At 40.8% G+C, this 26,540-nt stretch overlaps 1 protein-coding gene across 3 annotated transcripts in view; it reads right to left on the bottom strand.

Moving 5' to 3' along the window:
* The window catches only part of kcnh1a (potassium voltage-gated channel, subfamily H (eag-related), member 1a), a 36,508-nt gene that overhangs the window by 9,596 nt on the left and 372 nt on the right, over positions 1 to 26,540 (bottom strand). For 2 of the 3 annotated variants that reach the window (XM_086122259.1, XM_086122260.1), the window contains exons 2-8: positions 21,174 to 21,297; positions 16,552 to 16,658; positions 16,245 to 16,373; positions 14,546 to 14,664; positions 12,740 to 13,132; positions 6,306 to 6,463; positions 3,370 to 3,641 (exon numbers count right to left, since the gene is read on the bottom strand). In XM_086122259.1, coding sequence (XP_085978385.1) covers positions 3,370 to 3,641; positions 6,306 to 6,463; positions 12,740 to 13,132; positions 14,546 to 14,664; positions 16,245 to 16,373; positions 16,552 to 16,658; positions 21,174 to 21,297 — 1,302 coding nt within the window. Of the gene's footprint in view, positions 1 to 3,369; positions 3,642 to 6,305; positions 6,464 to 12,739; positions 13,133 to 14,545; positions 14,665 to 16,244; positions 16,374 to 16,551; positions 16,659 to 21,173; positions 21,298 to 23,513; positions 25,499 to 26,540 lie in introns of those variants that run through there. The other variant, XM_086122262.1, reaches the window with a different exon arrangement.

Raw genomic sequence — 26,540 nt, 5'->3', positions numbered from 1 at the left:
TCCCAATAAACATTGTTCATAACTCATGATTCAATCAATTCCTGGAATAACTATTCGATCGATAAAATTCACGGGACAAAGATTGTTTTTTTCTTGTACTGAACATTTCTGCTTTTTTATTTTTATTTTAGGGAGTGTTAATTTAACCTGAGCCGACCCTTTTGTGCTGGATCAAATTGAGCCGCTGCTTTGAAATCAAGATTATTTGAATTGAATCACTGTTTTTGTTTAGCCAAAAATAAAATAAAAAAAATGACACAGTTAATTATTTAGCCAAGCTGAAAACCTGAATGTTACTATTCTTGCACCAGAATCACATGTCCCACCGGTGTACTTTCACTTTATTGAGCAAACTAACAAAATAAACATGAAACAAGCACATTCAGACACCACCACAAGTTCAACTCACGTTTAGGCACTCCAACACAGACTCGCTACTCACGAAAACAAACTAAAGGTAATCTGAACTCAAAACATTCAATGCTATACAGTCCTCTCATTCGATGAGAGTCCCATATCACTCACCAAGCTAGGCCCCGCCTTTTAAAGCCATAGTGCAGAAGGAAAGGATGGCGAGAAATATAATACCTGCATCTCGCATGCATTTTTATTTCTGTTGTCGTTTTGTTGTAGTAAAATCATTTGTTATGCAGTTACTCGAGTAATCGATGGGATGATTGGTAGAATAATCTCTTGGAAAAATATTTGATAGCCCCAGCCCTACTGTCAGCTAAAAACTGAAATTGAGTGGCAGAAGTTTAGTTTTAAACAGTGAACTGAAACCGGACTTACATAGTTCGATTTTTGCCACGTTATGTCCTTCCCACATGCCCATGATAGAGCTTCGCCCCCACCCCCAATTTCAACTGAGTCAACTGGACATAGCAGCAGGGTTAAACATTTTGACGTTGATGCCAGAATTCTTTTTTTTTTTTTTTTTTTGCCGTCGGGTCAGTTGTGAGAAACGGCGTGGGGACGTGAATGTGTGTCTCTTAGACAGCTGGGTTGTTGAAGCCATCTAACAGCTGGCTGGCATCTTTTTGTGCTTGTGTGGATCAAAGTCACTGCTATGTGTGTGTGTGTGTGTGTGTGTGTGTGTGTGTGTGTGTGTGTGTGTGTGTGTGTAGGCCTAATTAGCCCTTCTTCGGCAAGGGTCGGTGAGGAGGCATGCCAGCCGCACATTTCAATTATCCTCAGATGCTGATGACAGTAACCTGTGTTGTGTTCGTTGGCGTTGCGGCGCGCTATCAAAAGTGCGATCAACACAATATCGCTAATTAAAAAGTACCCCAAACTCCCCCCCCGAGGAAGACCTCAGACGCTCATCCGTGTTATCTGACATTGCGCATCGTACAAGCAATGGAAGTTTCTTATAACCCTCTGGCGGGTAAAAGTGAATTGCTTTCAAGTTTCAAACTTTCGTCCAAGGATTAGTTTTTTGGGTTGTTCTTTTCTTACACACACACACACATACACTTTTTTAACATATTAAGTATTAAGTATATTGACCCAGCAGTGACCTAAGGGGCAGAAATGTCCTTTTTTTGTTGCTGTAATTAACGATTATTTTGGTTCGACATGGAGCGGGCCACGTTCAGCCACCAGCATGCCGACGAAACAAAGATGTTTGCAAAGTTGGACTTCTTGCAAAGAAGGCGGTAACAATGCAGATCGACGCAGCCGTTTGAAGGTACTTAAAAGACAGTTAGTTGTCAGCCCCAAGCCAAGAGTTGCTATGGCAACAAAACATATGCATCGCAGTCCCCTCCACCTCCCTCATCTCCCCCCCCCCCCCCCCCCAACCACCCCCCTCCATCCCCTCCCCCTCAATCCCCTCCTTTGCGCTGTGATCTTCCGCTGGCAGCACCGGTATCCAGAGCTGATGTTAAAAATAGAACAGTATCAGGGCATCCATATTTCATAGCCAAGCACAAACGGACGACAAGTCAAATTGCATCCACACGGGCATCCTCACGGGGGCTGGAAACCGTTGTCTCGTGCTGCTTTAATGGCACGATTCCTGTTGAAAATGCGATGAAACATTTCAGCGAGGGTGGCGGGGGATGATTTTCAGGCTCTGGTCGGCGGAGGTGTGATGACTTGATGGGCTAACGCGGTCACGCATCAACGGCCTCGCTAAAGTGTGCGGCAAGCTGGGGGGGCGGAATTGCCATGCTCTTGGCAGTTAAGACCTTTAACATAAGTCGGCGTCTCAAGGAAAGCAGGCAAGATGACGTTTGAGGTTTTAACCAGAGATGAAGGGAATTTTCACAGTGTTTCCAATATCAAGCCAAACTTTTTCCACCGTGTACCACCATCACAACTAACACAAATACACTCGCTAGTAGGCCTAAGGCACATTCAAATAATATTCTGAGCTACTGTCACATTGCATAGAAAATTCAAAAAAAAAATTTTAACATGATGTAGCAGTATTATGAGCGAATACTTGATATAATTATGTCCATTATTTTTTTTATGTATGCAATTTATGATTCATGAATATATTTTTAAAGGACAAGCATCCTTTTGGACAGTTACGTTTTTACCTCAGATCAAAAAATTTGTCATGATATTAACTTTTTACCAATGAAAAACTGTGTCATAATTCGCCTCAACTCACGAATGTTTAATTGTTTGGCGACATATTTTGTTTGTCAAGATTCCAGACATTTCAACACACTCGTCCGTCATCTTCACAACAACTTTTGAGGCATCTGAGGAAAAGCGTTCCCTCCAAATTAAGATTACAGTATTCGTCCTTGGTGGCGGTATCCGCTCTCCTGAGAGCCCCAATAATTTTAGTGTTTCTCCGTATCCTATCAAAAGGCATTTGTCTGGATTTATCCCCCCTTCAGTGTCGCTGTAGCTGTAGCTCAGCGTAAAACCCTCCATATTATCTAAAAACGCTCCTCTCCAGCCTGCACTCTGCCTTCTTGCGGGTATTATTTTTTACGAGATCCTAGCGGGTATTATTTTTTACGAGACGTTTTTATGAGCGGCGGTGCGAGAAGCGAGCCATGCATCACGCTCGGCACATCTTAATAATTCAGCAGCGGGGCCCGACTGGAGCTAATGAGCCCGATGAAGGCAAGAATAACACAGGCGCTAAAGGCCAACTGTCACATGTCGACGGACACCGGGCTGGATTCAAAGTATCACTGCTTGTTTGCGCTCATTGGAAGTGCAAATACTTTGTTCGTGTACTTGAATAGATTTTCAGGCTAGGACCTCTCATTTGAATGCTTAACTTTCAACATTGTCTTGAAATGCGAATATGAAGCTCTCAGTCCTTTTACATGTTTCCACCAATTCAAACAAATCTCTGAATTCCTCAATTTTGACCCACAACCGAAACGTTGGACTCACATCCGATCATCATCATGGCCACGGCGAAGATCTTCTCTCCATCTGTGGTGGGCGCAATGTTGCCGAAGCCGATGCTGGTCAGGCTGGTCATGGTGAAGTAGAGCGAGGTGATGTAGACCGAGTCCTTGTTGGGACCGCCCTCCCACTTGCCCGAGCCGCTGGCATTGAAGCGATAAGGCCTGCCCACCGTCTCGGCCAGGATGTACAGCCAGCTGTCCATGCGTACGATGTTGGTCTCCTCGTCGATCACCTCGTAGTCGCCAATGCTGTACCTGCCGTCGGGGATGGTGGCCAAAGTCGAGTTTAGTGGTCGTTGGTGGCACGGTGACGCAGTGGTGAGCAATCCTGGCAAATTCACGGTTCACTATTCGTCAACTCAAGGACAGCTATTTTCAAAAGAGAGAAACTTGAGTGCCAGCCAACAGCATTCTGAGTGATCTTTCAAGGCTCACAGAATGTTGTGTTTTATGACTATGTCAATTGTTTTTGAAACCTACAGTAAAACAGTGGTTGGTTTCCCCCAAATCACCTATTGTGGACCCCAAAAAATGCAGAAAACAAGCTTTTTGCGAAAATATATACTTGATACCCAACAGCGACTTTGATGCTCATAGTTTTTACTTTAGCGACGCCTCAAACATCTGAACAGTCCTTTTCTTCTATAAAATACCAACAATGATGAAACTGTGCTTTTGACAGCAACATAATGTATTTACAATGAATCACCAGTGTAACAATTTTACTTGACATGTTGCGTGTCAAGTCTATGGGTTCCAAAACACTCTTAGTTAGGCCCCTGTTGAATTTTCACTGCACACTAAATATCCAACTTCTCTCTTCTTATGTCATCACTCTCCAATACGGTACATTTGAACGCTTCCAGTAGTAGTCGTATTTAGTAGTGTGTGTGTGCATGAAGGCGTGCCATGCTTGTGTGTGCGCATGTACATAGATTACATTATTGTGTCTTCTAAATTTAAATAAATCTGCATATTTTCTCTCTTTTAAGAGACTCGTAGTAGATTTAAACTTTGATCAATCACAAGCTCCTTGTAACGGTCGCATTTGTGACGGCCTGCCATGTTTTTGGAGCTTGGCACATGGTGAGCTCCTCCGAAAGAGATCTAATGCTGCCATCTGCAGGGAATAGTTTATTTTAATTGTACTGGCTTAATCAACATGCCATAACTGGCCAAGACTTTTCTCCACCCATTCCCATTAAAAAAAGAATTTTTTAAAAAACGTCACCGCAATTGATGTTGATGGCACTCATCATTCGGATTCCCGTTGACGGCATTTCATGTCAACTGCGCTCAAAGAGTTAACTGATCAATTTGCGGGGTCTGGACAGGGTTTAAACCCTGTCTAAATAGGAAAGTATTACAGCCGTGTAATGATGATCTTCAGGTGGGTTGTTGAACTTAAGGAGAGTCTTCATCATTTGTGCATTTACACTTGCAGTTAATGTTCTGGAAATGAAATCATCTCTAAATTGAGAAAGATAGCTCGGAAGTGATGATGCAGCAGTTCTACCAACTCTTTTTTTTTTGTAGATTTTTGCCATCTCAGCAAACTGACAAAATGTGAGGATCCACCACAAAAAAAGAAACGGGCAAAAATAAAGAGATTTCAAGTGACAGCATCGCTGTCATCCAAGGTAAAGGCAATTAAGCTTTTTTTTTTTTCTTTAGCTTGCGGTGCGACCATAGCAACCGCCGACACCGCACTGTGGGAATCCGTGCAGCAGCTATTTTTATCAGGGCTGGAATTCATGTGTTGTGACATTTTATTAGGTACATCCTGAACAAAGGAATGCATGTAAAGTGACTAGCATGACCCATTCTTTTATCCGGCCCACTGAGCATTGTGATTGTCAAGTGTCCTTTTTTATTTGTTGCAATTTCATTTCTCCTAAAATTGATTAATTTATTCATTTTTCTCATTAAGTAATTGTTGACTGATGCAGCTGTATCAAAACTGATTGCATCACCAAAAATAAAGCAGGCCATATTAGTACCTTATATTGGTCAATAATTTGAGGGGAAAAAAAAAACACTTGCCTTTGTCGGAACTGGCCAATCATTATTTCTGGGGGAATAATGTACCAGTAATATACTTTACTGGGGGTTAAAATGCATTTCATTAAATGATTGAAATGACAAAGAAATATGTATTTAAATATTAAATAATGTATTATTGATGTTAATCCCCATTAGCATTTTAATGTATTTTATATTTGATGATTGGTTAAATAATTATGATGAAATAATTGAGAATTGTTTAAATGTAAAAAGGAGAATGAATACGTTGAGCAAAAGAATGCATTATTTAATATAAAGAATATACAAATACAACCTTTTTAAAATATAAAATAAATAGTATTTAAATGTATTATTATTATTATTATTACTGTAATTGTGATTTACCTCGGGGAAGGATGACCTGGCCTTTTATTATATTCATTTTTTCCCCTAAAAGTAATGTTCATCTATCTTTGTCGGCAATGTATAGTGACAGGCAGAACAATGAAATGCTCCACCACTAGATAACAGAGGGTCCAATTAATCTGTTGACATTCATACATCAAAAAATAGCAACGTGTTCCAATAAACAGCTCACATTTCAAACCGTGTAAATATATTTGTACGGCAATTGAGAGATGGTCATCGTTATTTCAGCATATGTACTCTTTGTGACGTTCTGGTTTGGTAGTGCGATTTTCCTAATGTAAAATACGTGCCGTGCCTTAAAAATTATTACACTTTGGAGACAGTATACATTTGCATGAGAAATAACCTCCAGAAGATACTGAAACATACAGTTCACGTTTAGTAATTATACGTGTGGGGGGTGGGGGGGGACAGCCTCTAAATTAGCTGAATGGGTGGCCTTGTTACAATAATTGGCTGTAGAGATTATTACGCATATGTACGTACCAAATGCAGGCCAACCAGTGAGCGGCCAAGCCAAACACACACACCAGCAGAACCAGAACGGCGGCACCATACTCGATGTAGTGGTCCAGTTTACGGGCCACTCGGCCCAGACGCAGGAGCCGGACAACCTTCAGCGAGCTGAACAGGCTGCTAATGCCCTGCGGGGGCAGATAAAGGGAAAGAAAAATATTTGTTCAAGTTGAAAAGTTGTACACTCACAAACAAAGGATTACCTAACACGCTTTGACTGGAGCGAGCATGCTAAACAAATGGAACTGTCTATGGTGTTAATTTGATGCTTAGCTAACAGGCGCTAGCTTAAGCCACTGAAGAGGGATGCTAAAATAAGCAAAACAGTTGTATCTCTAAATTTAAAGATGAACAACTGGGTATTGAAACAAAAGAGCGGGGCAAAATATGACTAAGAAGTAGCCAAAAAATAAAAAATACTTAGGAAGTGTAGAATCATGTTAAGCTAAGCTAACCATCATTACTCATTAATGGTGTTTTGCTTCATGTGTTAGCGAGCAAGCTTTCAAAGTTATGTAGTCTGAACCAATACAAATACAAATCAATGCTTTTTAGTTTTATATTCAAACTTCAACTGGAAATGCAAATAAACAGCCTTATGCAAGCAATTGGCCTCTTTTTTGAAGAATTGTTCACTATCGGCTGCTTGCTGTGAAGTTCACTCAACTCAAAGAAAAAAAATATTCATTTCCATTATTTCTGTGGAAGTTGATGCAAGTTAATGCTGGGGGGGAAACTGTTTAATAGCTTGTTTGGTATCAGGAGAAATAAGGCGAATCCCAGAAGTCTAATTAAACGGGCAATACTGTCAACGCTTTTTCTATAAGCAAGGGGGGTGAGGGGGATTACATTTTTGTGAAAAAATGATTTTAATACCCGATTGCCAAGCCCTGGTAGGATGGTTTATACCGGGTTTTTTTTTAAGCTTATGAGTTCCATATTGTATTGTGTCTTCCTCCCACCACAAATTATTATTATATCACATTCCCTTTAAATGACAGGCTCTGACACTTACACAGTAATACACGTCACATCGTGTTAATAGATAACCACAAACATGAATGGGTATGCAAATGGTAGATGGCCACACACACACACACACATACGGTGGACACAACGCACGTTCGTGCGTGCGTGTGTGTTATGAAAGTGATTCTATTACAAAAACGTGCAGAGAATTTACAGCTTGACCGCAATGTCGACTCAGCAATTTGTCCAAACACCCACCACCAGTGATTCAAATGGACACGCACAATCCTTGTGCTGCTTCAGAGACTCATTGCCCACACTTGACTATCTGAGCGTCTGTGTGTGTGTGTGTGTGTGTGTCTGTGTGAGAGAGAGGCGTATTGATTGGGCTAATGCTTGGCGGTGTGCAGCCCGTACGACTGCTGCGCTGGCCGTCACCCGATCCGATCTATGTGGCGTCTGACGGACGCATCGCCCTCTCAGAAAGAAAAATCACTCGGAGGAGCACAAATTCAATTATCCGAGATGAGAGAACTGATTTGGAAAACATTTTTTTGCCCAAAGGAAATAATCTTGCGGCACGGTGTTAGAGCGGCCTAGCATGTCTGCCTCACAGTCAAGAGGTTTTGAGTTTGAATCTGTCTGGCGTTTGCATTTCTCACTGCGCTTGCGTGGCTTCCTCCAAAATCATCCGTTTTTCATTGAAGCCTTTGACTTTGACTTAGTCGCGAATAAAAGTGTGAACGGTTTTTGATGTGCTCCTCTTGCAAGCACGGTGCACGCTAGTTAAGGTACCGGCAACTGCATCATGTGAGCTGCCCAAAACATCCTAAGTGTTTGTAGTTAAGCTCAAAGTGATGAATCCTATATTTGACGCATTCCACGTATCAGCTACGAGTAGCTCCCCGCGCAAGCACATGTTTTCAGCCTTAATCGAAGTGTGTGAGGCAAAACCCAAACCGGCCATCTTCCCAAAACCTCATCAAGAATAAATGAATACATGTTCGAGCCCCATCAACTGTGTCATACTCAACTTGTCTGCTTTCGAAATGTCCATCTACTCATCTTAGCATGATGCCACTTCCTACCAGAACAGTGAAGGTCGCTTTGATAACAAGTAGCGTACCGACGTATGCAAAAGTGTCGGTTAGCAATTTCATTTGTCGATATAAAGCGCGGTCGTTAAAGGATTTGCTTGATTAAGCGTTTGTTTAATGGCTGGGTGAGTTGTGAACGCGCTGCGGTGTGAAGCTGATGTAATGTTTGCTTTCAAGCTTCAGTGTCCTGCTGCTCTGGGATACCACGCAGTCATTTGAGAATGAAAAAGTGTCTTATTTGTTTTGGAGCATCGACGTTGTCAGCGGGGACCTCGATGAGCTCTGGGCTGCTGGATGAGACATCTGTTTGTTTCTGTATGGCTCTTTTTTTTTTTTAATCTCGTTTTTGGAACAAAGCACTCTTTTTAGGCGTCAGGCGCTTAGATTTTTCAACAATGTGACTTTTTTTAATCACCGCCCCCCCCCCAAAAAAATTGTACTTTAATCTGTTGATATGACTTTGATGTTGTCTTTTTTTGTCTTAAAAAAGTACAACTTAAACCCCTTAACAATGCATTTTTTCTTCCCGAAAAAAGCAACACTTCGACTTCCATCTTGGGAAAGTAGAAATTCCATCTCAAGATTTTAAGACTTGTTGCTAAAAAAAAATAATTACAAAATATTACAATTTCTCTTATTTTTAAAACTTGTTTAATATTACTTTTCTTCTTGAAAAATGGAAATTATGATGAGATTTTCTCGCTCAAAATGTTAAACTTTTAACATTTGACCCTTTTACTTTAAAAAATGAGCATTTTTCATCTTGTCATAAATTTTCATCTAAAAATATGATTTTAATCTCATATGAGCGTATGATTTTTTTTCCTCACCAAATACATCTGTAATTTCATGGTTGGTTTTTTTCCTTTGAAAAATATATGACTTCAACAAGTGAAAATGGCGACATATCTCACATCTTCGTTTTTTTGACCGATTTTTTTTTCCCCAAAACATGTCTTCTCCCCCCCCCCCCCCCGCGCCCCCCCAAAAAAATTATTTCAGTAAAAAGTACTTCAATCTCGTAAATGATCCTTTTTTAGCGTCTCGAAAAGGATAAGTTAAATGTTGTTTGTTAAATACGGGTCCAAAGCATAAAGCATGATGTAAATATAGTGACTTCCTTTTTTTTTTTTTTTGAAGGTTTTTATTTACAGGAAAACTAAGATGCACCGTCCTGTGATTGGAATTCAGGACTGCTGCGCACTTTGGCGACTAACCGTGCAAGGTCAACGGCGTGCCCGCGTGTGTGTGTGTGTGTGTGTGTGTAAAACAAGAAAAACACCAACTTGTTCATTATCATATTCTCATCAAAGTGAAGCCTACTTGAGTGACAGCTCGCCGGTTCCAATTCTTCCCACGTCACGTTCCATGCATGCAAAGAGGCCAAGAGCAAAGTGGGAAGAGGAAGGCGGGTGTGGAGGTGGGGGTGGGCATGCAAACAACAAAAAAAGGGAGACGAGGGTGAAAAAGGAGACAAAGAAAAATGAATACACAATCTAGTGATGAATAAAAACATGACTCCAAAAAAACAAAAAACAAATCATTACAAAAAAAAACAACACAATGACACGGCCAAGAAAAAACAAATTGCTAATCAAGGCCGCCTCGCCTCCTTGTTCGAAGGCCATCACAGTTATTCAGGCGGCTCATTAAGGTCCCCGACTGGACGTCGGCTCGCCGACCAACTCCGGAGCAATTTGGGAGAAAATTGGGAGCGCAGTGCAGAAAGACCCCTCGGAAATTGCGAAGAAGCTGACCGGCGATTGTTTCGGAAACAGGAAGTTCATCAACGTGATTGTCTGAAATTGCAATGGTGAGCGGGCAGGAAGTTCGGCGCAATGTTTGGCAGGTCACCAAAGATTGCTGCGAATAAAAGAAGAACTTTTATCACTGTTGATGATGATGTTGCACGTTTGATTGGCTTAACCAAAGCTTAGCCGTCGTTCCTCTTTGCAATTAAGAAAATAGATTTTGAATCGGTTGGTGATTTCTGTGTGATTTGTATAGTTTTGCCTTGGAATGATTGTGAAGACTACTGGCAAAGTAAACGCATTTTTATATTTAATGTATGTATCTCTTTAATGAAGTTGGCCATCTTTTTGCAGTTTGTCTACTGTCTAAAATTATTTTCAAATATTTTTGTTATAATTGTTATACTTTATCAAAAAAAAAATTTTGTTGATATTTTTTATCATTTTAGATTTTTTTTTGTTGAATTGTTTTCCCTTATGAAGTTGGTTTATTATATACAACTTTTGTAGATTTTTTTCCATCTTTTTTCAAATATTTTCATTTCAATTTTATTGTCCATGTAATATGTGTCTATTTTTAATTATTTATCATCATTCTGTAATTCTTTTGGCTCAAATTTGTAATTTTTCTAAAAGATTTTGGTGTGCCTTGTGTATTTTTCTAACTTTATATTGAGTATTTATTGTGTAATATTTTGAATTTTGTGCCATTTTTGGTGGAATGTTTATATTTTTATCAATTGTATTGTGTATTATTTTTTTAAATATTCTAAAAAAAAAAAAAAAGAATCTCAGTAATTGTATTAACTCCTACCAATTTTGTTACACTATTTGAGTATTTTTGCGCTGTAATATTATTGGACTAATATTTTCTTTTTTGTAATCGCAAAAATAAGTTGTACAATTTTGTATTTTTTTTGTCTGGTGCAACAACACATGGCACAGTTTTTTCATTGCAACATCTAGATGGGGGTTTTCTTGACATATATTCGCCGTATCTCTAATATTACATCTTGTCTACCAGCTGCAGCGTGTCCAGTTCAGCGTCGACGACCGCCAAGTGACCGCTTGTGTCCTCCTGACGCTTGAACTCATCAGCATCTGCGATGCTGAAGCACGGAAACGCGAAACCGACCGCTGTAAACCTTGCACGCGCATTCGCACACACACACAAACGGAGCTCCCTTCACGGCTTTCCGATAACACCTCGCGCCAACCCCGAGAGCCTGCTGACATACAGACGGCAACACTAAATGCTAACACTGCATTTTATTTAACACACGTACACACGGGCGTGAAACATAAGCACACACACACACGACACGGAAACACACATCGTTGGTGCATTGATATAATGAAAAGTGCAGAACCCTCAAGCTCCATTCAATCACTGTCCGTGTGTGTATTATAATGTGTCAACCAGAACTATTACATACAAGAGCTGTGTCAACAATTCCGCTTCCATGACAAAGGATCAGCACAAAAGTAGACGACCGCTCCATCCAATCGGTTTGCAATATAGGACCTTGGTTGGAGCTGGACTTATTTTGTTCCGAGACCACGTTCATGATCATCTTAAATTGAGGTCCAATAGATTTTTGTAGCAGAGTTGATGAATAAAGCAATCGGGTAGCAGAAAACCAGACGCAGACATGATTATTTATGACTGTCAAAATATCTGACGGTTTGCTATTGTTGTTACCCACAATGCATTGCATTCCGTCAGCCGCTGTGAGGTTTTAACGGTTGGAGGCCACGGATGACACAGCAGTGTGTGTGTATGCGGGCCCTTTGAATAATGGAAAAGCCCCCCCCCCCCCAATTATAATGTGCCAATTATGTGTAAATATGAAGGCGAGAGCGCCAGAAAAAGCTTTGTGGACATTCACAAAAAAGCGAAAAAAGAAAAAGTGGAGAAAGAATGTGACTGCTTGTTAAATGTATGAAATATGAGTGAGCATCTGCATTGATGCTGGATGAAGGCACCGCTATGAAAATCTATTGAGAGTATGTCAATGTGCAGTACAAGTTTGAATGAAGTTTAGCCCAACAAACAACTCAATCCATAACCCGAACCTGAGCCCAAAACAAGCCTAGCCATTAGCATTAGATTTCTTCCAATTAGCGCTCGGACTATTCTTTCGTAATTTAGATAATCTCATATTTTCTATTATTCTGTCTGCGGCACAGAGTTAAACAGCCTGGCATCTGTGTCAGAAAAGAGGATACCCAACAATCATCTGCCCATCAGGGACAGTCTACAGCACCCATTGTACAGCAACAACAGGCACGGGAACAACATCAGTGACAGGCTGCTGTCAATGTCCTGCTCCACTGACACACTGACGAAATCTCTCCTCCCCCATCCCTTGCAGCTTTTCCAATTCCATTCTGAGAAGGCTAACGCCAATATCACATTTTTTCAATTCTGTACCGTCACAATTTGGCGCACTGATCACCATGCAACTTGCTCTGGACCCTCAGACCATACTGAAATTATGACCAGTATTTGATTAGTACTTAAAGAAATTGTATAGATGAGATTCTAAATATTTTTCATATCACACGTTGCGGTCAACACGCTCACCTCGTCAACATTCTCAAAGGCGTTGATGACGTCGTAGGGCAGGCAGGAGAGCAGGTCTATGACGAACCAGGTCTTCAGGTAGTTCATGCGGATGAGTTTGGGGTCGGAGATGACCTCGCCGGCCGGCCCCACGAAGGTGGTGTGGAAATTGAGCACGATGTCCACCAAGAAGATGACGTCCACGATGCTGTCCACCACCAGCCACGTCACGTTGTTCTGCTTGGTTTTGAAGGACACGTTGTAGGGCACCATGATGGCTGTGTAAAAGGTGAGGATGAGGATGACCCAGTCCCAAGTGGTCTTGAAGAGACAGTAGTGGAGGATGATGTGCGGGGGAGTCTTAGGGGTCTCCTGCTTGTACTGGGGCAGGATGTCGGAGCCCAGCTGGAGCACCTGTCCACAAACGCAACGTCTGTTAGCCTGGAACAGGACTCGCGGGAAACAAAACACCGCCAAGGATTTAAGCACGTGACGTCTTTTAACCCTTTTCGTGCACCCTTCAACCTGATGACATGATAAACTGTCCACTGGAGTAACCGCTGTCCCTGAATCAGTGGCAGTCCAAATGTGAAGTGACAGCAAACTCTAGCCTAAGCCTAGCGCTAATGCTAACCATAGCCTTCGTCCTGGGCACCAACCTTTGAACTGAGAGATACGTTTCGGGTGCTGATGATCATGAAAAGCTACCTGTTTGATACACCCTTGCTCAAATATCCTGTAATTGTATTGCTGTCATTTATTTTATGAGTTTTTAATGATATTTATCGACTGTATGTGAAAGAGGACACTGATCATGTTCGGAATTATTGATACGATTCAACGAGGTAGCAAACCAATGTCAACAAGTAACACTTTATTTCTAGAAAAGTCTGCAAGTGTTTCCATCTTGACCATTTTTCCCGACGTTTCAAGAAAGTCAACAAATTCCATCGCTGCTCTTTAAAACTTGGGTCAAAAATAACCCAAATTGGGTCAAAAGAGGATCGATTCCTTTCACCCAAAACACTACAACCCACAAAAATTGTTTTGTATTTAAAAAAAGGAAAAAAAAACAATAATTCCAGCAACAGCCTCCCTGTGAGGAGTTTGCATGTTCTACCCGGGCCTGCGTGGGTTTTCTCCGGGTACTCCGGTTTCCTCCCTCATTCCAAAAACCTGCATGACAGGCTGATTGAACACTCAAAATTGTCCCAAGGTGTGAGTGTGAGCGCGTATGGTTATTCGTCTGTGTGCCCTGCGATGGGCTGGCAAGCGATTCAGGGTGTCCCCCGCCTACTGCCCGAAGACAGCTTGGATAGGCTCCAGCACACACCGTGACCCTTGTGAGGACAATGGATGGATGGATAATAATAAATGGAGTTGTTTTGAGATAAAGCGCTTCAGATAACGGCTAGGTGGATGTACATAAATAACCCATTCAATTGGATCAGTCCCTTTTTGACCTTACCGTGTGGTGAGCTATTTTTACAACAGTGCCATGTTGGAGACCCCCGCCCTAAGCCAAGCCCACGCCCCAGTGCCAACTCAAAATCTTTTCAAAGTGGGATAAAAATATGATATAACAAGACAGCTATTGAAAAAAATAAAAACTGTGCAATCCTGTCTCAAAAAATATGAAAGGGAATAAACAATCTGCATTGAAGCAATTTATGATGATGATACTTTGAAATTTGTTAAACACTGCATCGCAAAAGGACCCAAACACGCTGGTACAAGACCGACTCCTTCCTTGGAAGAGGTAATCACATGGAGATAGATGGACAGACGTAGACAGAAGGTAGGGGGTTGGAGGTGGGGGGGGCTTACCTCAGCCAGGCGCGAGTGCTTGTGTACGTTCTCTCCTTTGTGGACGGTGGGCTGCAGCTGCTGCAAGACGCCTCGGCTGCTGGTCAGAGCTCGAGTCAGTCGGGCAAACTTACCCCAGCCTGCAACATGCCAAATGGAACGCCGTTAGGATATCATGTTTCGTTTCCGCCTGTTCTCGTCAGCCCTCGTCGTCGTGTCTACCAATCAGCTCCCTCCGCTCACATGTGTCTTAGCCCAGGTGTCCTTGGTTGTCTCGTCAGCTTGCTTCCCTACTCTTGGGTACACCTTTTGCAAGTCGTATTGTATTCTACCCACATCCCTTGTATTCGTCTCACTTTTCTCACACTCATCTCCCTGTGGATTTATGTTTTTTACATTTTATTTCATCATTTGAAAGTGCGTCGGTATCTCCCGTGCACCAGTAAACACACTTTGATGCAAGAAACAAAAGAACTTTCTTCCTGTATGATCCCATACAGTATGTATTTCCACGACTGGTAGCAGCTATAAAAAGACCATCGCAGTATTTTTAGTGATTTATGGAAAAAAAAAAACCTGAGCACGACTGAAGGAGGCCGGTGGTCGGAAAAAAACCCCCATAATGTTGTACCGATGTAGTCTGTATCGAGGATTTCAAGTATTAACTCTTGTCTCTCATATCCAATATTTTGTTGTGCAAGAAGTCTTCTTCTTTTCCTTTTCCTCAAAGTGATGTTATCCGATAGTCAGCCTTTTCCCAACAGCAAAACACTGAAAATACGCACCAAAAAAAGCGTGTGAGAGGGATTAAAGCTTTTTTCCCTTTTTTTTTTTTTTTACTTTTCTTAGATGATTTTTGCCTATTGCAATAATAAAAAGTGCACTCTATAATATTGTACTTCATAAAAACATACAGTAGGGACCTAATTAGACAGATGGTAAAATAAAATCAGTTTTGGCGGGAATGTTTTGATTCATCCATCCATCTATTTTCTCATCCGCTCATCCTCACAAAGGGTCACGGGAGTCTGGAGCCAAACCCAGCTGTCTTCGGGCTGTAGGCGGGGTACACCCTGAACCGGTTGCCAGCCAATCGCAGGGCACACATAGACGGACAAACATTCACACTCACAATCACACCTGGAGACAATTTAAAGTGTTCCATTCATCTGCCATGCATGTTTTTGTTTGGTAAACCAGAATACCCAGAGAAAACCCACGCAAGTACAGGGAGAACATCCAAATGGAGCCGGAATAGAACCCTATACCTCTGCACGGTGAGGTCGACGTGCTAACCAGTCGACCACCATGCCGCCCTGTTTTGATTCATTCACTTCAATGAATATCGTGCTGCTCTTGTGTGCGTGGCTTGGCCACCTGGGGGGAAGTATATTATAATTCTTCACAGAGGATAAAGAAGATCTACACAGTTGGCTGCACAGTTTGTGTTCAAATTAGTTTCAGTTATGATCCCATTCGCATGTTTCGAAGGCAAAATTCCGTGGCTGTTTCAAGTGCACGTGTATGTGTCTCTTTGTTTTCTGCTTCGTGTGACAAACACCTCAAACTGGTAGTGGAAAACAGCACGAAGCCTCATTTTTCGAAAAATTGTTCACTATCTTCCAAACTGCTTCTTGTGAAGTGCATTAAGTTGAGTTTACTGTCATCGTACCGCACTCAAGTCCAAAACAAGTTCTTAGTTTGCCTCCACGTTACCAACCTTTGGACGAGTCGTCCTCGATGGGCTGTTTGAAGGCGGTGATGTCACTGAAGGTACACAAAAACAGGACCACCTTCTCCTGCTCATTTCGAATGGGCGCGATCTTGACAAAGAACCACACGGGCGTCCCTAAAAGCACAAGGAATCATCTTAAAAGGTCACAGTGATTCCATGCTTACTACACAGGTGGAAACAAACATTGGCGACTCGGCATCGACCGGCGAGGAAGTGTTCAGAGAGCACTTTGAAGTAAGCCGTGCACATTCCGGAATACATTTGCATGATGAGGGGAATGTGGGGTACTCACTGTTCTTTTTGTACATGAGGATTTCAAATGAGTTCATCTCGTAGTTCTCAAACGTCAGACGCACTTTTTCTGTCGTGTCTTTGTCGGTGAGCTCGCCATACATGAAGCTGGGGGAAAAAAAAGATGACAATTTTGACATTTAAAGAGTAGACATTAATGAATGTGCAAATATTTTAATAGGTTACTTAGATTTTTGTTTTGAATATTCCCTTGTAGTTTTTCAATCAATGCTGTCCCCAAATGTTTCCATTTTAAAAGATGTTTTTCTTTCCATTTTTTTTAATCTGAAAATAAATAAATTTTCTCTAAAATGGCCAAAAAAATCTGAAATGTGTTATTTAATTTTATTTTGAAAATAAATACACTTCCTCGTGTACTTCATGGATATGTTAATTAATTTTATGGAACAGAAAGAGTGTAAAAAAAACATGTTTTTTTAATATCTCAAAAACGAATAAAAAAAAACAATGAAAAATGGGAGCAAGAAATTAATTTCTAGTTTTGCTTTTGTCAGACAACAGTGAAGGGCTTGTTTTCAAATTTTAAAAATTAAATATTAAAGGTGTCTCTGTTTCACATCCAATTAAATTTAACAATAATTTCAATCTGAAAACAAACAAAAAATTCTTTAAATGTCATATTTATTTTTAATTTGGAAAACTAATGTTTCAATGTAATTAATATTTATTAATGACATCTAATACATTTCTTCATCTGAAAAATGTTTTGAAAAAATATGTTTTGTTGTATCAAAAAAAAACTCAGTTTGACAGATGAATCAATTTCCAAATAAATTAATCTGGAAATGACCCCCCCCCCCCCTAATTGTAATAATTTTCAGATCATGAGGGGAAAAAAAACATTACTTTAAATGTAGAAAAACAACAAAAATGTCCAGTTTTTGGTTTTCAGATGCTGAGAGAAAATTCAAACAAAATTTCCTTTCTTTCTTTTCTGGAAACCATTCTTAAAATTTTTGTCAAAAATAATCAGCCATCCATCTGGATACATCCTGTCTGTAGGGCTTCGTTTTTCTTCCTTAAATTCCTCCCCACAAAAGCCTTTAATGACATGCTATTCATCAATGTACACCGGCAGGTACTCAGCCTGATTGCTGCGTGAAAAATTGAGCAGAAGCAGATGAGCATTTATGACCTTTGTCAGAGTGAAAAAGCGAAGATTCTTACCTGCTGTAATGAATACATTATCCGGAGGACAGGTCACTGATCGCACGCTTTTGCGCTGTCAGCCCCGATCTAAATATATCGCGCGGGTGGGTTTGTTTTGAAATGCAAACGGAAAAGCTCAATTTAATGAACAAGGCTACATTTCGACGCCGCGGGCCGACTTCTCAGACGAGCGCCTGATGTTTTCCGAAATGTCCTCTTTCTTTCTGAATGCCACTTTCTTCAAAGAAAGACAACGAAAAAAAATTCCGCAAGTCACTCGCTCGTCGCGTGTCGGGGATTCCCGCGGGGTTTGTCCTGAGAGACTCGGGACACAAATCTTTGATCCGCAGCGAAGAAGGCTCAGATGTTGGAAATGAGTATGCGGTTTTTTTTTTATGTTGGGAGTCATCTTGTCAAAACATCAAAAACTAGCTGCACACACTCTGAATGTTTTATAGCCTCATCGTCTAGCGTCCATCCACGCAACTGGGCATCAAATGCTTGGAACATGTTGAGAAGAAATTGACCCATATAGAGGATCAGTCCTTTTTTTTTTCACCCAAATCAGGTTCTTTTTTTTATCCAATTGTTTTTAGAGTGGGGCGGCCCGGTGATCGAGTGTTTAGCGCGTCGACCACACAATACAAAGGTACGATTCCAGCGGCGGCCTTCCTGTGTGGAGTTTGCATATTCTCCCCGTGCCTGCGTGGGTTTTCTCTGGGTACTCCGGTTTCCTCCCACATTCCAAAAAACAAGCATGGCAGGCTGATTGAACACTCTTAATTGTCCCTTGGTGTGAGTGTGAGCGTGGATGGTTGTTCGTCTCTGTGTGCCCTGCGATTGGTTGGCAAGTGGTTCAGGGTGTCCCCCAAAGACGGCTGGCATAGGCTTCAGCACACCCCGCGACCCTTGAGAGGTTAAAGCGGATCAGAAAATGGATGGATGGCTGGCTGGCTGGCTGGCTGGCTGGATGGATGGATGGATGTTTTTAGAGTGAGGTGACCACCTTTGGCTCTTTAGCCCGCCCAAATGCAATCTTCAACCCAATTTGATGGGTCAGAAGAATTAACCCAACCTTGGATAAGAGTAACCCAATCTGCTGAAAATCCACAGCTACGCAGGGTGTGGGTTCAGGAAATAACCCACACACTTAAAATTGCTGGGTCCAAAAACAAACAAAAGAGAAAAAAACAAGACTGAATTGTTTTGGGTGTTTGACTGTGTTTGTTTTTTGACCCAGTCATCTAAAGTGTGCAGCATTATTTCGAGTGCAAGAGTGACTAAAAATCTACTCACTGATTGTGTAATGACTTATCTAAAATCGGCTAAATACAGTGAGACGATTTTAGGTCTGGTTCCTCCCTACACACACACAAAAAAAGGACCTAAAAATAAACGTAAAACGAATCACAGCACACACACAGACATGCACAGTCACACACTACGAGTGTGTTGAGTGTTGGTGCTGGCAAGTGTTCTGAAGCTTATGCCGGAGCACCCGAGGCTCCAAATCAGCAGTGCTGGCTGTGACAAAACACAAGAAATCTCACACCATTTGCAAATCTGGCAGCGGCGCGCCATCGTGATGTGATCCTATTAATTTACTGCTTACTGGCACACTGGTTAAACGCTCACAGTCAACACGCGGCGCGTCGATGCCGAGGCTTAAGAGACGCTGTCATTTGCAATATTTCCATTGGATCACTCTTACGACATGCCCCACCCCTCGTCCCCGCAACAAGGAGACGTAAAACGATCCACGATGCCGTCAGCAAGCCGTGTGGTGGCGGGGGGGGGGGGGGGGGGGGGGCTTTCACTCAGGCCCCCCGCATCTTTCATCAGCGAGTTCCGTCTCATTACCGCACTTTGATATTTGTTTTTTTCGAATGAAAATCTATTAATTGAGCGGCTCCTTTCTTTTAGCTGCACGAATGGAAAGTCGCTTGAGAATGTCTTCAATATCCTTGATACCCTTGCTCTAGGTACGCTTTTTGTCTTTCACTAGTAAGACAATTCAGCGCAGTCGACAAATGGCTCGATTTTTCCACTGCTGACATTTCTCGGAACGAGCAGGATAACTTTGGCATACTAGGACGAAACCTAGCTGTCACGAGGGAGACAAAACTGTGCTCTAGTGTAGTTGGCATCTGTGCGCCAAAGCTAGCAGTCCTCTTCGTGAAGGCTAAGAGCATGCTAGTACATGAACGTTGAGCTGGATGTCAGTGAGAATGCTCAAATGGGTTTTCCGTGTACCAGTTTGCTCCATGTCCAAACTAATAAGACAAGTCAGCGCACTATTAGAATGACTGGCTCACTCAAAATGTTTTTCCGTTGTTATATGACATTTTTCCACACTGGTAGGACGACTCTATATTACGAGTGACGGAAAACTACTAGCGGGCATTATGGTGCTACTAGTAGTGTCGAACAGTAGTTTACTGGTCATATTTTAACTGTACACGAGTTTCCAAATGTGGAACAAACAGTGGAAAATGTTCATAGCGAGACATCGTCCTTCTTTGTAGTGCGGTGAATTGTTTTGGTAGTGAGGACAAACAGTATAGGAGTAAATGGATGTTTAGCTCAATATCAAGGGTATCGAATAAATGCTCAGACTGCTTTCCAGACAAAACGCTTGCCATTCGACTGTAAAACAAAAACTCTGTATCGAGTTCTTTTTTTCACTGGGAACCGATCGTCCACTTGTTCCAATAACCAATCCTGAGACTTGGGCATAAATGGCGCACAGCGCCACTGAGGGAGCACAGAAAATGATGACGTATGGCCTCCATTTTGTCGATTTAACAACAACAGGATCTATTATTCATTTGAAAAACCGCTCTCTAATTGAGGCTGCCGCTGCATCTGCTGCATCACGCTCGGATAAAATTAAGTACCACCAGATGAGATGCCAGCAGAGAACTCGTCAACACCAATGACTGCAACGACGGTGACCAGAAAAAAACAGCTGATGACAAATTATATTAGCGGACTGTGAAAAACATTCATGTGGTCTACAAGATTGACAACTCAATTGATGAAAATAATATTTCCAAGACAGAGGTAAAAACAAACAACTTCCAACACATTCAAATTCATGTTAAAATGGGAGGCAGCCAAAACCTGCCACCATTTCAAGTACCTCTGATTAACCCTAATGAATAAAGTTCAGCTGTTCTCGAAGACTTTTTCTTGGATTTTTTTTTTCTTCAGCTCGAACTGGGGTCTCAGTCATTGTGAAGGGAATTACGAATATGTCCACATTGCAGACTTCGGTTCGAAAGCAAAATAAAAATAAAAATAAAAAATGTCAGGAAAAGCCTACTCGAACAAATGAAATGAAATTGGTGGAAAACCTCTGACATTTTTTATCTTGGTTTTATTTTATTTTTTTAACATAAACATAATATAAAAAATGATTGACATGTAGCTAAACCGATGGCTGCGGCTTACCTGCAGGTGCTGCTCTTCTGCATGACCTCGGCCCTGTGGTACCCCGACAGTTTGCAAAATCCGTCGTTGCTGTAGACGATGGGCCAGTCCACAATTTGCGCGTTGCCCAGCACAAAGTTGGTGTCTGCACAGCCCGGGGGGGGGGGGACAAAAACACAAGAAGCACAAGAAGGCAAACGCTTGAGGGGTTAACGCCGGCATCCCTTCAACACTCAGAGAAACTCGGGGAGATCGGAAATATTTGCCTTTGATCAGATTCAAAAGAAAATATGGAAGGGAAATTAAAAGGGAGAGTTATTGGAGACATTGAAAGGACACAAGCGGGGGAAAAAAAGGCCAAAAGGATGTTAAGAAGCAGTTCATGGCAATAGCATTAGCAGCTAACTCTGAGCTATCTTCCTCCATTTCCCATTTGGAACTCTTTTTTTTGGGTCCCAGATTGACCCAACAGCGCCTCTGCTGGTTGCAAATGGAAAATGTATTTCTGCCCTTTGAATGTCCCATTTTAATCAACGTCATCGTACCGATCAGAATGATTGAGCTACGTTGTATTGCGGACTTGGCGTGTTGCGCAAACTCGGTGGCACAACAGTGCCTCTGCTGGTCACAGCCATGTAGTGAACACCATTTTATTGAATAGAAAAATGTGTTCGTGCTCTCTGCATGTTCTAAACTCCCATTTTAAGGCCAGTCATTTGTATTATCGATAACCATATTTAATGTCTCTGCGAGTAAAGTTCCAAACTCCCGTTTTAATGTCACTTATCGCACTAAGGCGAAGAAGTGAGAGCAGTTAATTGCACCACTGGTTTGTTAATCTATGTATCGGTGGTTGATTATAATTCCTATTTCTACTATTCTTCTCACACGACAAGACCAAATTCACTATTTGGGACGCGATAATTGTCCTGATACATCTGGCCAAAATATTTTGGAGTGTATGTTGCACGTAGTGTCCACCAGCTTGTCTATAGTTATTTATATTACAAGGACAGACTTGTAACCTTTGATTTCAGAGTTCCCAACACACTTGATCAATGTTCATCAGCGTCCATGATGCTTCATTACACGCGGCGGAGGTAAGACTGACAAATTCAACTGCACACACTGACACAAATACCTCCGTGGAGTTCATTTTCACAGAGGTGTGTGCGTGATTTTGTTATATTTTTTTTCTAGGCTAAATGGAGAAGGATCACCGAGGATAATCGTCATGATCGCTCATTTATCTGCAAATATCAATAACTGCCGTTATTAGTTTTAAAGGTTATTTTAAAAAAATGGCAGCGGCCTATTTTGCATATTAAAAAGGTGAGCAGCACCTCGGAGCTACACTTACTCATAGTCAATATGCTAATAGCCCAAGACAATCAGTGCCACTATGGCACTTGTTTCACGGTCTGTTTGCCGTCAATGCATGATCTTCAAATATTAACAACAACAACAAAAAATCTGTCGTCATTGAGAATGTCGCAGCATTCCTGGTGTTGCGCCTTACTTCTGGCTCTAAATTGTCGTTTATTTATTATTAACGTTTCTTGAAAGCAGCGGCTAAAAAGATCAAAAACATGTGCTTCAAGTGTCCTTTGGGGGAAAAAAGTTGTTTTTTTTAAGAGTTTTCCAAGCAACTATTTTTTTAAATTAACAGTCGGTTCATCGATTTGTGGATTATTATGCCCATTCCTGAAATAATGGCAAGATTATTTTGTTGTTTAAAAATTTTAAAAGGCTGTGATGTGAATCCGTTTAAGTCCCTATCAAAAAAATGTTTTATATGTAAAACACTTGACATGATAACCACATTAAAGACTCAACTTGTTTGGAAAATATTCAAAATGATATTATCATAATTGTGAAAACAACCATTGCCACTTTATGCTCATAAAGTGTAAAAATAATAGACAAGTGATGCAATAAAAAAGGAAAACAAATCCTTATAACACAAATTGTACACAAATTACACAGGGGGAAAGAACAGGGGAAGGAAAATTTACATTTCAAGCCACATATATAAACAAAGACACACACTCACACATAAAAACACATTTTTTCATCACGTCACACTAAATTAATGACAACACAATAGAATGTACAAGATGTTCCATGCCAACGTGTTATTTTACAATGATCAGATGGATGTTACTCTTAGGAAATCCAAATCTCTAACCCTTGTGTTAGAACATATATTTGTAAATTATGTTTACAGCTCAGTAGTTAGTGAGCGCTTTGTAAATTAACAACATTTGGTATAGAACATTTTAATGATACACTAGAATGAGAAGGGGGGAGGTAAGGAAGATAGTGTAACGAAAACATAAGAAGCTATTTAGTTTATAGTACCTGTCTGTCTATGTGACAGTGTCCAAACTGAAATTTGTGAAAAGAAAAACAAGAGTTAACAGATTCATATGACAAACATCTGTTTGAATGTATGACCAAACGAACAACAAAAGGATGAAATGTGCCAACAACCAAAACAAGAAAATGGTGGAGTGACAATTGTGCTTAAATAGTGATCAAAAAAATAGTATTTTACTAACTAACTACTTATGGGGCTAGAATGAACTAAACTCAACCCAAACAAGTTTTATATGTTGCAGCGAACACCTTCGCATAACATCCAGCTGATGCTAAGAAAGGTCTCTTTGCCAACCCAACATTCACAAAAAATAAATTATTTATTTATATGCGAAAGATGATTTTCTGTACCTTCAGGACGACCACAAGTTCAAATCAATTCCAATAAAACGTTGATTTGAGAGAAATGGACGGGTGTGTTGAGCATCGGCTAGCTCGTTAGCATGCTGAAATCAGGAGCCTTCTTTGGAGGAAAAAATAGAGCAGTTTGTGAATAAAATACACGAGTTTGAAATCAATTTGCAACAAATTGACCTATTAATCACCTCAAATATGTTCCACTTCTTGTGGAAAACATGTTAGCATAACATTGAGCTGACATCAAGAGATAGTGGTGTTAGTTTGCTCGTCAGAAGAAAAGAATAACATAGCCCACTGCTCAAAAATGACTTAATTTAGTAAATATAGTGGTATTTCAATTCTTTTAATTTTAAATATTTTGATAGTCTTTTGAAATCAGTTGAAACAATTTGTTTCAAAGTTGTCTACAGGATTTAGCATGCTAACCACCACCACACAAAGGTTGATTTGCGGCAATACAGGGCCAGTGAGAGCCGCAGCTAAGTGGTATAATGCTAAATCCTGTTTCAAAAGACTATCAAAATATTTAAAATTAAGAAATGAAATATTAATCAACTTGTACTTGTTGTGGCTAATGTGGTAGCAAACATCCCGTTGACATATGGAAATATGAACATTTGTTTCTTGGCCAATATGAAAAAAAAAAAGAGCCAAAGCGACAGTGATGAGATGCGGCTCGCTGGTTAGCATGGTCATTTAGACATTAGAAATTAGAACATTTAGACAAAAAAAGGCAATCACTATAAGTTAAAATACTAATTGGACAAACACCATGTTGTCTTTAAACATGGAGTGAGTGATATAAGCATTATTAAATGAAATGTTGATCAGTGAGATACAACAAGGATGTAGGTACTGCGGCTAGCTGGTTAGCAAATGAGCTAAAAATGGCACCCATCAGTGAAACAAATTGTTGACATATTCTTGTTGGAGGACAAAGTCTGTCATAGTTTGTTAATAACTAGATAGGCGTGTTTTGAACTACTCATGTTCACTCATAGTCCAGGATTGAAGACACAAAAAACCCCATTACTCATAAATATGAAGTCTTACATAAGACAACAATAAAAAAATTTAAAAAAACAAACGATGAATGAGTGAGAGACTTTGTAACATCCATCCACCCATGCAGCTAGCGCTCTTTTCAGATCAGCACTCTTGGCTCCCGTTAGCTCCAGATTTAGCGCCGGCTAATCCGCGGATCGCCCAAGGTCGCGTTGGCTTTTGTTTTGAAGGGGTGGATTTTCATCCTCTTTTTGTGAATTTTGGCAAACACCCATTTCACGGCTCTGAGCATTTTCCAACACTTCTGATCAAAGTCATCAAAGGTCAGGTTATCGAACGTCGCTAACATTTCTCCTGACCAATTCAACAGCCTGTGTGCTATATGTCAAAGAGTGAATTTCTCCCCTCATAATCTGGAAAACAATCCTCACCTGTTCAACACTGAAAGCGGGGTACACACATGGCGATAATCAGTCCTAATTTGCACATTTTAACTCTTTTCCACCCAAAATTGAGCCTCAAAGGGATTATCCTGCCCGATCGGCCTGAGTTGTTTGTGCTGACTCATTTTTTTCTCCCTGATTTGTTCACGATTTTCAGCCTTTTGAAAAGTGTGATATACGTGGCGGTTGTTAAAAGGCCCCCCTCAGCCTGGCCTTTTAACAACCGCCACAGACTACCTCAGAGTCCAGTGATTAGCACTTTTCTGCACATATGGCTTAACAGTTTGCGGCACATATGCATTACTACCCATATAAGAGACACCAGAGACTTGTGTTGCTCTTGTGTAATTATGCAGGAAATTAAAAATGCATTGCTTTAATGGGAGTGAGTAAAGGAACAGTCTTGTTCCCTGAGAGAATTCCAAGAGCTTCTCATATAAAAGTTGCTCTAATTAAATTTTGCAAGGGACATAGTCGTTTGTGTGTGTGTGTGTGTGTGTGTGTGTGTGCGTGCGTGCGTGCGTGTGAGCGTGTGTGTGTGTGTGTGTGTGTGTATGCGTTGTTGGTATTAATTCTGGTCCATCAATCTCCCTCTGTCCAAATCAATTCTGTAGGAGGTTTTTAAGTCATCACAAGTTAGAAGCCTGCAGTTGATTGATTGGCATGTGAACAAAAATCCTATACACTGTTATATGATTGCCCGTTCTTTTACAATTTTATGTTTTAATTTTCATTTCACATTATTTCATATCTTAATGTTTCTTCTCAAGTTTGAATGTGAAGTTTTGCTATTTTCCCTAACAATGTGTATAACATATGTTTCATACTCTGTCCATATTAGATCAATTCATCAATACGTTACTGTCAGTTACGTCACGCTTTGCACTAATTGTACAAATATTACATGGTAATTTACTTACCATGCGCAAACATGTGTCTGTAGGAAATTGGAAAAATAACTACAGTACAGGAATTTTGCTGCTATGACATTTTAATGTCCTTAATTTACCTTCTCGAGATTGATATCTATCTATCCATCTGTCCATCTATCCGACTACAATGAATGATTTTGAAATGATCCATAATGACAGGGTGTGGTGTTTGTTTTTTGGGGCGCTTGTTCCCAATTTGCATCATCATTTAAAACTATAACTTTATTCATCAAAACCCCCTCAAAAATTAGTTCCTAATTAGTCAACGA

The sequence above is a fragment of the Hippocampus guttulatus genome, chromosome 10 (assembly GCF_054856545.1).
Source record: "Hippocampus guttulatus isolate MCC_2025c chromosome 10, RoL_Hgut_1.0, whole genome shotgun sequence".
Lineage (NCBI taxonomy): Eukaryota > Metazoa > Chordata > Actinopteri > Syngnathiformes > Syngnathidae > Hippocampus > Hippocampus guttulatus.
Note: the sequence above shows the minus strand (reverse complement) of the source record. Positions and strands in the feature narration are given on the sequence as shown.